This window comes from Prunus dulcis, chromosome 1 (genome assembly GCF_902201215.1).
Source record: "Prunus dulcis chromosome 1, ALMONDv2, whole genome shotgun sequence".
In the NCBI taxonomy this organism is placed as follows: domain Eukaryota; kingdom Viridiplantae; phylum Streptophyta; class Magnoliopsida; order Rosales; family Rosaceae; genus Prunus; species Prunus dulcis.
This window is the reverse complement of record NC_047650.1, coordinates 18,994,715-19,011,649: the sequence shown is the minus strand read 5'-3', so window position 1 is coordinate 19,011,649 and position 16,935 is coordinate 18,994,715. Positions and strand designations below refer to the sequence as shown.

Sequence of the window (16,935 nt, the reverse complement as noted above, 5' to 3'; positions counted from 1 at the left end):
AAAAGAATGAGGGTTTTGGAGAGGTTGGGATCGGGTGGAGGAGTTTTGGAAACTTTTTTTATTTTATTTTTTATTTTTATAAAAAGATATGGACCAAAACTACGATGTCTTGGGCAGGTCTTTTAAAAACAAATTCGCTAGGCCAAAACGACGTCGTTTTGGTCCAGGTCTTTGAAAAAAAAATGAAGTGCTGGGCCAAAATGATGCCGTTTGGCAAGCGTGTTTTTTATTATAAAAGTAAGCGCTGGGCCAAAATGATGCCGTTTGGCAAGCGTGTTTTTTATTATAAAAGTAAGCGCTGGGCCAAAACGACGATGTCTTGGCCAGCGTGTTTAAAAAAAAAGAAGCGCACTACTCTTCTTCTTCTTCCTCGCGCAGCAACCCTTTCTTCAGGCCAAATATCAAATAGGTGTAGGGTATTTCATGGGGGTCTCACAGTCAACTCAAGGGGAGCTTCAAGCTTATTTTAATGGAGTCCATAGGGTCGTTTGACCCCAGTAACCTTACTGTGGGTCTGTCCCTGCACCCCTCCTCCCCGCCTGCCTGTCCCCCATCCCTCTAGGAACATACCCTTAAAAACTACAAGTTACAATCCTCAAACAATACATATGAAATAAAATAGGGTTAACTGCCGAAATGCCCCTTGAACTTGTACCTAATTATCAATTTACCCCTTGACTTTTTTTATTATACAAAATTAAGGACTCGAACTAAATTTTATTCTCAATTTCCCCCTTGCCGTCTAAATCAATAACATGTCATCCAATAATCCGTCAAATCATTAAAAAAAATATTTTTTGAAAAAATTAAAGAGAAAAAATAAAAAACAAAAAAAATCCTATGGATCCTCCCCCCATCTCCTCGCAGTCTTCTTCTCCAACCCATTCCCCCATGACCTACCACAAAATCCCACCATTTGTTTTTTCTTGCTAAAGCAGTTTCTCAAGCTCATTTTGCTTGCTTGAAGACCACTCTGTCCAAAAGCCTCTCTCTCTCTCTCTCTCTCTCTCTCTCTCTCTCTCTAAACAGCTCCTCAATTTCATCATATACGTTTTTGGTACCATCCCATATATAAGCTCTCAAAGCTTTAAACTAAACCCTTTCAACCTCTCTCTTCCCAAAACTCAAAAAAGCTCTCATCTCTCTCTCTCTCTCTCTCTCTCTCTCTCTCTCTCTCTCTCTCTCTCTCTCTCTCTCTCATTTGAGCTCCCCCTCATCCTGTTTGGGCCAAAAAGCAACCACACTTCAGCCCATTTCTCATAAAGGGCCCAAGAAACAAAAAAACAGAGGATTGAGCTTTGATTTCAAAACTAAGCGGAAGCCCAAAAGCCAGAACTAGAGGCCCATGATTTTTCTTGCAAATCAACCACTGAAAATAGATAAAAGAAATTGAAAAAAGGTTTTGATGGGGCCCAACTGTTGGTTCACCATTAAAATCTCAAAACCCAGAGCGCAAAGACAGCAAAGATCTTTTTTTGGAAAGCCTATTTTCAGAATTCACGTAACTACCTAACTTGAAAAAGTCAACAATATCAACTGGAAGTGATAAGAGAGTTAAAATTGGGGCAGCTATAGAAAATGACATCTCTGAAACTCTGCCAAACAGAAGGTCAAAATCCCATTTATATATTTGTTCAGAGATATTTTTTCTGCTCCAAAGAAAGGCACTAAGCATACTGCATTTGGGATATAAGCAGGAAACAGGAAGTTGTTCAAACTAGAGAAGCAAACTGACCATCACGATAAGAACTTCCAAAGTTCAGGCTTAGAGACATAAGTCATTCAAAACGAGACTTTTCTCATTACAAATTTGGTTCAGCAAAAGCCAAGACAAGCAGAGTTTGAGTTTTCACAAATATAAAAACCTCAACAAATTTTACAGTGCAGTTCCAGCTTATTAAGTCCTCAAGTCCAGCCACTTTTGCCCCTTCAAACTAAAGAAGCTGCAATTATGCCCGCTAAAAAATCTCCAAAGGCTTGAAGTAGATTAAAGCTTTGCCAAAATTGAACTTTGGTATCGATTTATAGCTAAAGCTAAGTAGTTGAAGTTGTTAACAGCTCAGTCCAGCCTGGATCAGAAGTTTCTACCCAGGCAAAAATGGGATTCCAGCCATCTTTTGTTTTTTTAGAGTTGATTTTTTTTCCTTCTTAATTTTGTAAAAGGCAGTTCTACCTAAAACAGTCCGCTTTATTATCATCTATTATGGCCAAAACTACTAATTTTATATTGTGATAAATTATGAAGTCCTCACCAGCCTGAGGCAGGAAAAGAACTTACTTGGGAGATATTCCTCACCCAAATTCATAATCGCTTTAGAAACCAGTAACTTGGGGCGCAAGTTATCTATTTCAAAGAAGTCTGTCATGATTTTTTTTATTGCTAGCAGTGGCACGCTCGCACACCAAAGAAAGTTGGCTTGTTGACCAGTCAATGGTTTTCAAGGTAATGGGGAACTTTGCCCTTCCATCACAGGAATAGAAACAAAACGGGTGAACACATCCCCCATCACAGACCCACCCCCCTCTCATGAACCCAGAACCCACAAACCCACCCCCTCCACACCCCCCACCCCCCGCCTCCTGCTTTCCCCCTCTCTGAGACACAGTAACCACATCCCCTCATCACCCCCCCCCCCTCTCATGAACCTAGAACCCACAAACCCACCTCCTCCATTACTTCCTCCAAATCCAAACGCGATAGATAAAGTTTTCCACCATAGGCCTTTCTCCATGGAAAAGCCATAACCGTCACAACTACCCATTTTCTTCTCCCCTATTCCCCCATTCCCACCACCGCAAGCCACCCTCCCTTTTCTCCATCTCTTCCTCTCTCTCTCTCTCTCTCTCTCTCTCTCTCTCTACCCCCTCTCTTTCTCCCTTTCCCATTCGACCTCTCCCCTCTATATTAATTACAACAAAAGGGAAAGAGATGAAGTGAGTGGGCCCCACTGTTTATTAAAATAAATTATATATATTTTTTAACATCTAAAATGACCAATTTGCCCTCATATTTGACGGCAAATTGGATGAAATGTTGAGGATTTGAACGGCGAGGAGAAATTGAGAATAAAATTTAGTTCGAGTCCTTAATTTTGTATAAAAAAAGATCAGGAGGTAAATTGATAATTAGGTACAAGTTTAAGAGGCATTTCAGCAGTTAACCAAATAAAATATGGGGCTCCTCAAACAATACATATAAAATAAAATCTGGAGTCTCCTCAAACCAAGTGAGCGAGGTCTCAATATGAAGAGCAAAACGCGCTAGAGGGCGAGTGAGCCTAAAATATTTTTAGTTGTACTCTTTAGTAAACTAATGACATGCATACCAAAGTTGCTTCGCAAAGCATGACTGATCTGATTATTTCCAAAGTAATTTTTGCTCACAGAAGCAGAATGGTCCTGATGGATTTATGAATACAGTACATAGTCTTGACCGGCATTATTTGCTATATTTCCAAAGTCGAATTATTTGCTATATTTATAAGCAACCCATCTTGACCGGCATTGGTTTCAGAACTAACAAAATTTGGCATTGCCTTGATGACGATTGTTCATGTCTGGCAACGATATTTTCAAGACGCCATGACTCGAAGAAAATTGGAATGTTTTAATGTCCTCAATGGACTGATTCCACAAAAAAAAAAAAAATTAAATAAATAAAAAGAAAGGTTAATATTTAGCCTTACCCTAAGAAATTAATAAAGCAAATCACAGTCGTGCTACAAATAGATGGAAACGTACGAAATGTCAACGGACTGCTTATTGATTCAGCACTGAAACTAGTTGGCTCCGCAATTGATGGGGCCGCCTGTTCGACATAATAGTACCATGCCAGCAAGCAAGCATCTAGAATTTTTTTATTTTTTTTTTTGCCGGAGCAATATATAGTTAAATATTACTCCCCTTTAATTTGAGCTTAATCCAGTCGTTACCGTGTTAAAATATCTCAAATTATTATTTTATACAATAGAAACTGATAGAGAAGAAAATTAAATACGCGATGTTTTTAACCACTTGAATTACATATAAGTTCGTTAAAAAGTGTTTCATTACCCCTATGATAAAAAAAATATTGATCCTAAAAAAATTGGGTGCTTAGCTTTTGGTGCAATAGCAGTTGGGGTGGGGGTTGTGATGGATCACTATTATTATAAGACTATGAGTCTTTATGAACTTTTTTTTAATACAACTGATAGTCTAAATTATTAAAAATTAATTTAATTTACGAAAATGGGAATTTGGGTGCAAAAGGACGGGCTCAATACCGTAGTCAACTAGCTTAATCCATATGTGCAAATCAACTCCTAAATTTCTATAATTCTAGATGAACTTGAGTGATTAAATACCTAATTGAATAAATAGTGGTATAAGGCGGAACAATGACCAACAAGATTATTGAAAATTGAAATTCCTAGGCAAATAAATGTAGGTAATTTGGAAATCAGAAAAACCAATTTTAAACCATACAAGATTTTTGTCTTACTTACAAGTCAAGGTCCATGATCCATTCAAAGCATACACATTCCGGAACCATGTTTTCAATATGAACTAGGTAGCCGGATAGGCTGAAGTTGAAAAGTTAGACTAAATTCAATTGTCGATAATGTTAGTTAAGAAAATAAATAAATAAAATAAATAAAATAGGGATGAGAAGGTCTTGGGTAATGGACAACTGGATTCTTTTCTTTTATATATATTTTTAATTTATTTTCTTTGCTTTGTTAAGCTGTGCATGTCAATGGGTACCAATTTCCCCAAGTTCATTTGGAGACACGAATATAGGTGATGTGGTTCTTTCTTCTAGATATACATTTTTATAGGTAAATGTTTAAATTCAACAAAGTCTACTCTCTCAAGTTAATTACAAAATTTAGAACATTCTGTGATGCCGTACTCGGCATGGTGCTTGACAACTTTACGAAATGGCATGACGTTTGAGATGTGCAACAACAGGATACTCCAACAAAGGCAGAGTTAGAATTATAAAGTTAGAGGGTTAAAGTAAAAAATATAAGTATATAAATATATTTAAGTATTTAATAATTACATATTTAGATATAAATATTTCTAATTAAGTTATGTCTAATTTTTTTTAGAGGGAACTTTAACTTAAATTATAAGTGGTGTATTACAAATTCTATTTGTTATATATAATATAATAGAAGAGAGATAAAAATTTGGGGGGCTAGGGCCACTCTAGGCCTAGGAGTGGCTCTGCCGCTGTACTCCAACTCAATACGCATTGCATTAACAAACCTTGACAAGTTGTTCTAAAAAAGAAAAGAAAATTAACTTTTGTTATTTTTTTTAATACAAGCGATGGTCTAAACTATAAAAGAGAAAAAGATTTCTCACACACACTATGATTTGCAAATTAATACAATTTTCTACTCGACTAGATCCCGTTGTTATGTTAACTTGTAGAATTAGTAGTCTTTTTTTTAGATGCATGTATATTGAGATTTGGCATCGCAAATAGTTCATCGTTCATTTAATCTAACCACTAGTCTCTATTCTTTTTCAGAAACGAGATAAACGGATTTCTTTAATCTAAAGAAATGTTTACTTCTCTCTCAAGTGACGGCAGCAGCCATAACAGAGCCAAGCGATCTCATTCACAAGCACCAGAAAATTTCGACGCAACAAAATTATTTTAGTTTTTTTTTTAAAAAGAACGTGTGTAGTTGAATCAACAACAAAAATTAACACGTAAACACAGGACAAAATAATAATAAAATCTATGTTGGCGCGTAATAGTAGGAGTCAACCAGAATGGAGTTTTAACAATTGAAGTGAAAGTGATGGGCACCACGAGTCAATCCAATACTTACAGACTCAAAGAAACAGACATCCGCAATTAATGATACCACCAGATCGTTTTCAAATTTGCTTTTGCAAAAGAGCTTGCCAAATCATCTATTATGATAAGTCGTTTGATTTTCTTTTCTTTTCTCTTATTATAGCATTCATAATGAGTTCTTTAAATTATATTTTTAGACAAATTTTAGAGAGAAATTAGAAAAATACAATTCTAACTATGCTCCTTATTCACCTCATAAAATAAAAAGACTTCTACGAGCTCCTGAATCTGAAAAGAGAGAAAGGACTCCTAATGACTACTTATAATTTAATGCTGTTTTATTTTATGAGCATTTTTAACATTTAATTAATATTAACTATTATATATATATATATATTTTATAGAGATGGACCAATTAAAAAAGAGTTATAACATTTACGATTTTTTAAACTAAAAAGTACGATTGAAGTTAAAATTTTATAGAGGGTTCATAAAATAATTTTTATATATTTTTAGCTAAATTTTAACTAAAAAAATCATATATGTATTATCCTCTTTATGAATTCCATCCCCACTGCTTTTAAACATGCGTGCTTGCGGTGACCCAGAAGATTTAAGGCCATGCATTCAACAAGCCGCGGCTCTAGATTAGATTGCATGTACACCTAATCATTGAAGTTAATATTATTATTCGAATTTTAGAATATAAAAAATTAACGGGTTTAAAAGAAAATATTTAATTTGAAACCTAAAGAACGGTTAGTGTAATTTTTTACTTTTATTTATTTATTTTAAGAAATATCCATAAAAAAATTACATCACTTGATTAGCTTTTATAAAATATCAATTAATAAGTTAATTTTTTATACATTAAAATTAAGACAATTTTTACTAAATAATAAACTTACCTTTTGATTTAACATATAAAATATGCATAAAAGATTACAACACTAGAGTCGCTAGCGACGAGGGGACATAAAGGCAGAAAACCCACGTGTGAAGATTTGTCATTGGCAGAGTTGGGGCAAGACGCATATAGGTGTTATTTTTCGCTTTCCTTTATATATTTTTATACCTTTTTAACCATTAATGAATATTATTGTTTATTTACACGCATGGCGCCAAAAAAACAAGTCCAAATAATCAAATTCAAAATTTAAAGTCTTTTATGGAGTTTAAAAGTAGAAGTATCCAATTTAGATTTTTAAAGAATTTATAAAAGTTTAGTATTCAGTTATAAACTTTTAAAATGTTTTAAAAAGTTTGGTATGGTATCCAAAAAGTTAATAATTTTAAAAAGCTTATTAAATGAATGACTTTCATATACTTTTAAGGCTAATTATTAATAACAAATTTTTTACCAATTTACTACTGACTTTTATATCAACTCTATGAAATTATTTAAGAATATGTCAATTCTATGAAAGTAACTCACTCAAGAAAGACTCCACTTATATTATCCTATTATGTTGTTACAAATTGTGAATATGGACAAAACAATTAAACACAACTTAATAAATTGATAGTTTAACAATATAATAAGGTTTCGTGAACTTAGACAAGAAAATAAACTTTAGTAGTATATATGATTTGGAGTATTCAGTATATAAAATTCCAAATTTAAACTACCTAATTAACTTTGTCGGCGAGAAGTTCTCTTGTTCTGGACACTGGCGGACCCAGAAACTTTTTAGCGAAGGTGCAATATTGACTAAGTATGAAAAATGGTTTTTCGGAATAATCATTTTCTCAAGATAATTTTTGGCGGCTTTTATTCCTTACACATCAAATAAGAAAACTTGTTTTTATGGGATTTTAGTATGAAGTATATATTGACTTAATGAGCCATCATTTTTAGCCTAAATCGTATTTTGCACTAAAACCGAAATTTCATATTTTGATTTGGTGGGAATTTGATTTTCTAGTATTTTTATTTGAATCTAAATGGGGGGTACTTCCTTATTTACATTGTAAACTTAAGTAAATGGAGTAATATAAAAATAAATAAAAGTAAAAGGACAAAGACATTTACTTAAATGTTGAAAATGGAAATAAGGTAATTTGTATACCAGTTGAGCAAAGGGGCAATTTGAAACACTTACAATGATTTTTCTGGCGAGGGGAGCTGGACCTCCTTGCGCCTTATAGAGAACTTCTGGAAGTAGAATAGATTGGCTAGCTAGGGTATAAAATATACCTAACTCGATAACAATGGTTTACTATTGGAAGAGATACACATCAACAGATCTATCAGAATCAGAAAAGAAACCAATAATTTACGTCTTGCTGTGTACAAGTCAAGGTCCATGAAAATTTAGAACCATACGTGTCCTCAAGAGATGTGCATAAATTTCTAGAAAAGCTAGAAATTTCACTATAAATACCCAACTCATCTGAACCTTCACTTCTCATCCTTTACCCATACATATCCCTACAGAAAAATGGCTAGCTATAGACTACTAAGCCTCATTGCCCTTGTATTTGTAGCCGGAGGAGCCCTGCCCAGAAATGTAAGAGCTCAAGCTCCGGTGGCTGATGTTGTGACCCAGGCATTCTTTGATGGGATCATTAACCAGGCTGCTGCAAATTGTGCTGGGAAGAACTTCTACACACGACAATCTTTTCTGGATGCTGTCAACTCATATTCTGATTTCGGTCGGTTCGGTACGGCTGACGACTCCAAACGCGAAATCGCAGCTTTCTTTGCTCATGTCACTCATGAGACTGGGCGTAAGTTCTCTATGCATATATTACTAGCATATGATGCTTATCAATTGGGACAATTTATCAGCTTGATTTTTGTTCTTGTGAATATCACCATTACTCAGTAGATTTATATGCATGTGTGTGCGAGGTAAGTTCTTGTGAATATCATCATTATTATACTTTAATTGGGATATAATGATAACCTACAAGTTATCATTGTCACCCTTTGTTTAGGATACAATCTTTAGTGATTAATTAGATCAGTAATTACCAAATAAATTTAATGATAAGCACAATATATATTATTGTTTTTTTTAATCTTTTGTAGCTTTGTAAATGAAGACACGTATCTTTTGACCTCTTTGAGCTTTTGTCCTGAGGGTTTCGCTTTATAATTTCCATTTCTGTATTATAAAAAAATATAAGAAGAAGAAGACAGTTAATTAATTAATACCCTAACAAGCAAATTCTTTTTTGTCTTGTTTAAATCAGATTTCTGCTACATAGAAGAGATAAACAAAGATACCTACTGCGATCCAAACTATCCAAACTATCCATGCAACCCCAACAAACAGTACTATGGTCGTGGACCGCTCCAACTAACATGGAACTACAACTATGGAGCTGCTGGAAACAGCATTGGATTCGACGGCTTAAACTCGCCAGAAAGCGTGGCCTCAGACCCCGTTCTTGCATTCAAGACTGCCCTGTGGTTTTGGATAACCAATGTTCGTCCGGTTATAAGTCAAGGATTTGGAGCCACAATTCGAGCCATTAATGGCGCTGTGGAATGTGATGGCAAACAGCCTGCCCTAGTTCAAGCCCGCATCAACTATTACACTGATTATTGCACCCAACTTAGCGTTGATCCTGGCACTAATCTCTCCTGCTAGCTCTCCAATTTTAATTAGGTTCATTAATTGCTCTTCTTAGTTTCCTTCTATCTATGCAACTAAAAGCATATTTAGAATGACTAAGCAGTGCAGCCTGAAAATAAAAAATAAAGGCCAATAGGACTACCTCCTGGGTTTGATTCCCCTCCTTTCAATATCGCTTGTATCGATAGAGGACTACCTCATGTTGTGTAGTCGATTGAATAAATAAAATAAAAAGCTAGCGCAATAAAAAGCACAGCGTGCTTAGAAGGTTACCAGGGTTGGTTCTATGATCAGATATATATTGAAATTTAGTCCTTTAATTAATTTCTCTTTTGCTATAGAATAATTTTCACATATTATGTATCCATTTTAGAGCCTTATGAAATATACAACCAGTCAATCGCAGTTGATCATATGTCCAACGATGGACTTGTCCAATATGCTCTTGGCATATACCAATTTAAGGCTCATAGATAAAAGGGTTGACTATCCAATTGCCGTCGGTTTGAGCTGCTCTTGGAATATCTAAGTGCATAGCTGGCCCACTTCTTTCATGACATTGAAGACATAAAAGGAAGCTAAGAAACGTCATATTTTATACATAGACAGTTTTTCTTGTCATGATACTTTTATATAAGATAGCGTTATACTGCAAGGTACTTCAGAGTGCTGTTCTTCTCTTCTCATGAGACTCTTTTACATAAGATTAAAGTTATTGGTTTTAAATTCAAATGAATGTTGAGTTGTGAAGATACAATTCAACTAGAAAAATGATTTGTTTTATGTTTAGTTTCCTTCTTGGTTTTAAATTCCTATTTTCAATTCCTACACATGGTTTAGGATTCCTGTTATAATAATCATATGTCCTACCAATGTTGAAGGGATTTTAAAACATTTTTTTAAGAAGTTCATTTGAATATTAAATATGCATTAAATTAAATTAATCGCAACGGAAGTCTATGGTAGTTGTTTAACTTCAAAAAATAAAACTTCTTCCAAGTATCTTAAGTCATGAACATTGATATGTTTTTCATATGGAAATTCAAGAGAAAAGGATACCTAATTACCTTTGAAGCAATTATATGAACCAATTTGTGTTTGGTCTTCTCTTGATGATTTCCTCTTTGTTGACCTCTTTGATCTTTGATCTTTGCTCCTTGATCTTTCTCCTCTATGTGAGCCACAAAAGTATATGGCTTTTAAGTCTCCACACCAATGGAACCTTAAGATGAGAGGTAGTATCTTGAGAATACAAGGATGCTAGTGCAACATTCTCAAGATTGGTTTCAATCTAAACCCTATGAAAGATTAAAGTGTTTCACTTTTGAAAACTGTCTTTTATCTCTCTTTGATCTCCCAAACCTATTTGGTTGATGTTAGATTGTGTTTGTATGTCAATAAGCTTATGGAAACAATTCCCATACACATTTACTTAAGACTTTTGGCCAAACCCCAATGAGCTTCTAATTTTGGGCCTTGTGACACTTAAATCATAATATTTAGGTGTCTTAATCCCTTAGGCTTGATATGTAAGAACCCAAAACAAAATATCTAAAAAGAAAGAAAATATCTAAAAAAGTAAGGAAAATATCTTTTAGCAAAAAGACAAGTTTGCCCTCACATATTTTAATGGGGGAAAATTTGACTTTTTAATCGAAAAATAATTTGGGAATTTCGCTTACGCCATTGCGTAGAGCGCGGCGAAACGAGTTCGTAGACACGGAGTAGACCCGAATCGGAGCCGTAACGAAGAAGATATGGTCTAAAAATCGCGAAGGGCAAAATGGTAATTTGGCCAAAAAGTCAGATTTTTATACCCCTCTCTCTCTCTCTCTCTCTCTCTCCCGTCACTTCTCTCTCTTCCCTCTCTCTCCCTCGCGTCGCACCCATGCCTTGCGCCCGTTCGACTTCCAGGCGACGGCTCGGCCACCACGGGCCGAGCCGATCTCCACCGTGGGTACCTACGAATCCGCCTCCGTGTCACCGTCAATACCTGACCGACCTCCACCCCGGGGCCGCCCTGAGTTGGCCGGAAAACCATGTTTTCCGACGGAGGTTCTTTCGAAGCCACCCGAACTTCCAGCTCAAAATTCTCCTTCGTTTCTCCACCAAATCGATCGAGTAAGGTATGGTTTCTCAGCTATTTTTCGTGTTCTAGCTGATTGGTATATGGGCTTCGATCGATTTTAGCTCTAAGGGGTTCGATTTTTGACTTGAAATCTGGCCGGAACTTCGGTCGTTCGAAACTACTATTTCTGGTCACTTTTTGGGGGTTGTCCAAGAACAAAAGTGACTCCAAATGGGGTGTTTTACCTAGGATTGGAGTTTGGAGTCTTGGTTCCGAGATTTTTCGGCCACCCGAAATCGCTTTGGACACCCAAAGCTGCCCGCGCGTGCTGGAGCACGTGGGCGAGGGTAGTGATGTAATTCTGTAAAGTTTTGTGACCCTCGTGTAGGGATGGCAACGGGCCGGGTAGGGGCCGGGTATGACAATACCATCCCCGTCCCCGCTCTCCATCCCCGCCCCCATCCCCGAACCAATCCCCGTTTAATAGGTTTCGGGGAATACCCGTCCCCGTTTCCGTCGGGGGACTATCCCCCATACCCGCCCCGAATTCCCGATTTTTTTTGCACAAAAAATATTTATCATATATTTTAACATTAAGTTTCATATTAAATTATCATTCAACACATCCAAATTAACTACAAAGTTCAACTCAACTATTCAAAATCACATCAATATGAAATTCTAGAAAAGATTAGGAAGAATTAGGAGAGAGAGGTTAGCTTAGGGTTAAACATAAATATTATAATTATATATTTATTTATTTAAATATAAACATATATATTTTCGGGGCGGATTCGGGGATGGGGACGCCAATACCATCCCCTCCCCATACCCGACGGGGATTTTTTAAGTTCGGGGATCCCCATACCCGATAACCATTTGGCCCCGAAATCTCCCCCCATTAGGGTCGGGGACCCGACGGGGACCCTCCCCCGCGGGAATTTTTGCCATCCCTACCCTCGTGTCGTCACGAGCATGTGGGATTTTGCGGATCTCGATTCGGAGTCCGTTTGAGCCCCGAACGGATTTTCCATATCGCGCGATCCGTGGGTGCAGTGTCGTTAAATAATCGGATCGCGCCGAATTTTGGATATGTCGGTCTACATGATGATAGGATCGTGTAGGATTCGACGGATTGTAAATCGGAGTCTCGGATACTCCGGAATCGCGAACCCTGGGGCTAGGGTTTGGATTTTAAGCGATAACGCGATTTTAGCTAATCCGACCGTCCGTTTCGGACCAAATTCGTGGAACATGGTTCCTTCTCTATGAGGAACCTTTAAAGAAGCCCAGATTTGTCATCGGAGGCCGTGGACCCACGGGGTCCTGGGTCGGCCGATCAGACAATTTATCGCTTAATTTAAGCATCGGGTCTTCCAGACTGATCTATGAGTCTAAAAAGTTAATGTGGGCTCAGGAGTAACTTGGATGTGAATGCACGTATTTCTAGGAGCAGTGGGCAGGGTGTTTAATTTAATTCTTTATTCAGCAGTTTATTAATTTAATATTTATGGATAATCAGGCAGCAGGAGCCCGACAGGACCGCAGAAAAGAACTTCACGAGGTCCAATTAGCTCGGACCATCTTTGAGTGGACTTTCTTTCATGAATGACTTTATATAAATGAGTTATATAGATGATTTTTATAAATAGATTTCATATATGATTTTATATTGATTTTATATAAATAAGTTTTTATAAATGAGTTTATTTGAATAAATTTCTTTATTGATCTTGAGTAAGCTTTATTATATTTCCGAGCATGATTAGTACAGAAATAGTTCCATAGTTTTGTGCTGCTTACGTACACATGCTAAAGAGTTATAGGAAAAAGAGTTTGAGGCTTATGACAGATGAAATAGCGGCACAACTTGAGATTTCATTTATTATTCCGATTTTTCTAAAGGAATTTATTTTAAACCCACCTCGTACCCATTTTCTTTGGTGATTACCCACAGTTGGACCGATGTCTACGGACATCCAGTCCGATTTCAGTTTATGTCAGTGCACTTGACTTTGCCTCACGAGTCACGGGGACGCTCGGACCGTGAGTGCCAGGATTTGCGGCTCGACAGACTTGGTGTCCCGAGACCTGCCAGGATTGCGGCTCGGCAGACTTGGTGTCCGGAGACCTGCCAGGATTGCGGCTCGGCTGACTCTGTGTCCCAAAGACCTGCCAGGATTGCGGATCAGGCTGACTACGGTCCCTTGCATCCTGCCAGAGCGACTCGAGCTGACTTGGTGTCATCGAGGAATCTGCCGGCGGGACAGACTGATCATAATCCCCTGATTTCGCCAGTTTGCGGCTCGGGTAGCCTGCGTGACGCCCGAGACCTGCCAGGGAATTGACGGTTAAGACAGGGGTACAATTTGGTGGTATTTTCAAGGATTTTGAGTTTTCTTTATTTAATTATGATTTTCAGTTATTTTATATCAGCTTTCTAATTTTTTTTTCAGGCATGGATACCTTTATATATATTTATTCAGTTATGCAAGGTTTGAGTACAGAGCTTTTATACAAGTTTGATTTCAGTATTTTATGCAAGCTTTGATTTCAGTGCCTTTGTGCGAAACTTTTCGAACTTGAATGTGATTTATATAGAATGCCTTGAATTTAGTATGCGTTATATGGAGAGTACGTATTCAGTTTTATTTAACTATTTTACAATGGGGGTTATTATGGTTATAAAGTTATTTCTAAGAACCTTATTTTTGTCCACTCACATTTTCAACCTGTTTTTCGCCCCCAGGCCATAGAAGTGCGCCGGATCCACCACCGGGCCAATCAAAGCTTCCGCGTCATCCAGTAAGGTAGAGTTTTATAGAAAATCCTTAAAACCCTGAAACTTAGACAAATGCTTTGATATATAGTTGAAGTTGAAAAATAGGAGTTGAGATCTGTTATCTGAAAAATTCTGGCAGTTGGTGTGAATTTAATTGATTGTTTAACAGGTGGAAAATATTGGGTTTGGTCAAAATACAGGGGAGATTCTGCCGAATTTTTGGCAGAAGTCTAAGGGAGAGTTTAAAGCGAGAAGGGTAAAAAGGTCTTTTATGCCCGACATTCGCCAGGTGCCGGACACGCACAGGGCTTGGCCCGAATTTCAAAGAGGAAATTGGGTCGGGTCCTGTCATGATACCCAACTATTTGAGATTCCCTTTAACTATTACCAAGGCCCAAATGCATTTTTACACGTAGTAAATCATTCACATCAAATCAATCAAATTGATTTCCTCATTCTCATTTGTATTACTTAAAGTTAACCATTTAAGGCGTGCGATCCATTATGTTATAATTAGCAAGGCAGTGGGAAAATATTAGAACTTTTTATAATCAACTGGAACTAAAACCCCTTTTTAATTCTTCCTTTATATGGATCGATCACAATCAATCCTAAGACTTTCACGAGCCAAGAGTGACATCTAGGAATATATCAAGGCTACCCAAGCTAACCAGAATAGATGAAGAACCTATTCAATTGGAATTGCAATGCAATACGATCCTTCTCTTATACAAAATTTCAAATCATATTATTAGGATACGGATTGATTATGTCAAACCCCTAATATGATTTATAAACTCATGTGATTCAAAAGAAGATGATTAAGAATCACATTCTAAATCAATCTCAAAATACTTTGGCCAAAGATTTGCTGAATCGCATCTCGAAACATTCTCCTTCTTTATCGAAGGTAGAGATTCCTTATTGTACATTCACATGCCCCTATGATGAATTAAGAGACCCAAATACTTAAGACAAATATTTTACGGCTTGCCTTTGAGAGCTATCAAAGATCAATAACGCATCACAGGACAACCATGATGCCTCAAGTCTAAGGATTAATTTGCATTATTGCAATTATGAGTTCTCGTTTGACATGTAGATAAATACTCCATATGATAACTACGATTGATCGCGTTCAATGTACTCATTCAATAATGAGCACCCACATACTTGTATTAGTGTCAACTACACAAATGGTTTGAGACTAACCATCCTCCTTATGAAGCATACATAATATGTGCTAATCTTGATGGTTTATGAATGCCCATTTGATAACCCTATGATTAGGAACATTTTGGGATACTATAGTTAAAGATCAAAGGTCTCTTGAATCTAATCTTCTTTAGATTACTTTATCTCCTATTTAGTATTCCCCGGACTTTGTTTCTTTAACTGATATAAAAGATAACAAAATAAGTTTGTCGTTTATTGAAATGTAATCTAAGGAGATTACATCAAATGTATTGACTCTTAAGCCACATTTCTAACAAACGTAACCCTAGGATTTATGCACTGCAAATAAGGCCATTAGGGAGTCATTATTCGTGGCTAGAGTGTGCCTAGAGGGTGTGGCATAAGTGCAGCTATGAGCCTAATTACGAGTAAGTGTGAAGAAAACACTTGAGTGCTTGTAACTGCTTTCTCTTCCACTTCTATAGTGAATCTCTAGCAACTACAGGAAGTAGGTAGCCTAAGGCCTGATGGGACAAAGCTCGGCCAGGCCTGATGTCTAAGCTTGATCAGTTCGACCCGCTTTAAGATTAGGTAGGGCTTGGGCCTATTGTGAAATTATTGCAAGTGCACAATCCGCACAAGTAATATAGAGATAAGTAAAGTGTCATTCCCACGAACACTATAATTTCCTATTAATTACCAATTATGATTAATTCAAAAGTTTATTTGAACAGTTGATTAACAAGATTGATTGATTTAAGTAAACTAAAACAATTATGAAAAATAGCAATTCAATTAATGATGGAAAATCAAGTTAATGAGACAGTAGGGCATCCGATTTCACATTAACCAATTTAACTTAATTCTTATAGCCAATTAACCCTAATTACTACCCATGTTGACAGTTGTTTTCTCCTAATTCATTCGATATCCCCTCTCGGGCTCAACCAAGAGTATTCTTAATTAACAACCCATTTTCTCTCTCGACCAACGGATTTAGAAAATCAAGAACCCATTAAGTTCTACGAGAACCTGCAAGAAAATTGCATGAGTCATGTTAGTCCCTCTCGGGCACTCATTCAAGACATGGTATTTGTTACAATAAGCAAACACCAAACATCTCCTCTCGGTCTCGGCTTGGATCATCAAATCAATTAAATATTAACCAGATATTCCAAGCATTAAGAATAGTAACAAATACTCAACATGGAATAATAATCAGAAATTAATATAACTATAAAATTAAGTATTCATGGTTAGGCTACATCGTAGCCCTAGAAAAAGAAATTAGTTCATGACAAAAGAAAAGATAAACAAGAGAACTGGTGTTATAAAACCAATTTGACAGATGAATTTGATCTCTGGATTCTCCACAGCAACACCTTCGTAAGCTCCAAAAGCACTCGGCAGCAACTCTTGGCGTTCTCTCTGATACATTTGTGGTGTAGTGAAATATGGTGAAAAGTCTATGGTAGAAAAGATGATCTTTAGAGAGAGCTTAGAATGATCTTATATAGTGTAAAAT

General features: G+C 36.6%; 1 protein-coding gene across 1 annotated transcript; it reads left to right on the top strand.

Annotated features, from left to right (window-relative positions):
* Positions 1 to 8,189: 8,189 nt before the first annotated feature.
* LOC117616062 (endochitinase EP3-like) lies at positions 8,190 to 9,708 on the top strand. The gene is made up of 2 exons (XM_034345263.1): positions 8,190 to 8,530; positions 8,999 to 9,708. Exons 1-2 carry the CDS (start codon positions 8,242 to 8,244, stop codon positions 9,397 to 9,399), a joined length of 690 nt encoding a protein of 229 aa, XP_034201154.1. The 5' UTR covers positions 8,190 to 8,241; the 3' UTR covers positions 9,400 to 9,708.
* Positions 9,709 to 16,935: the final 7,227 nt, after the last annotated feature.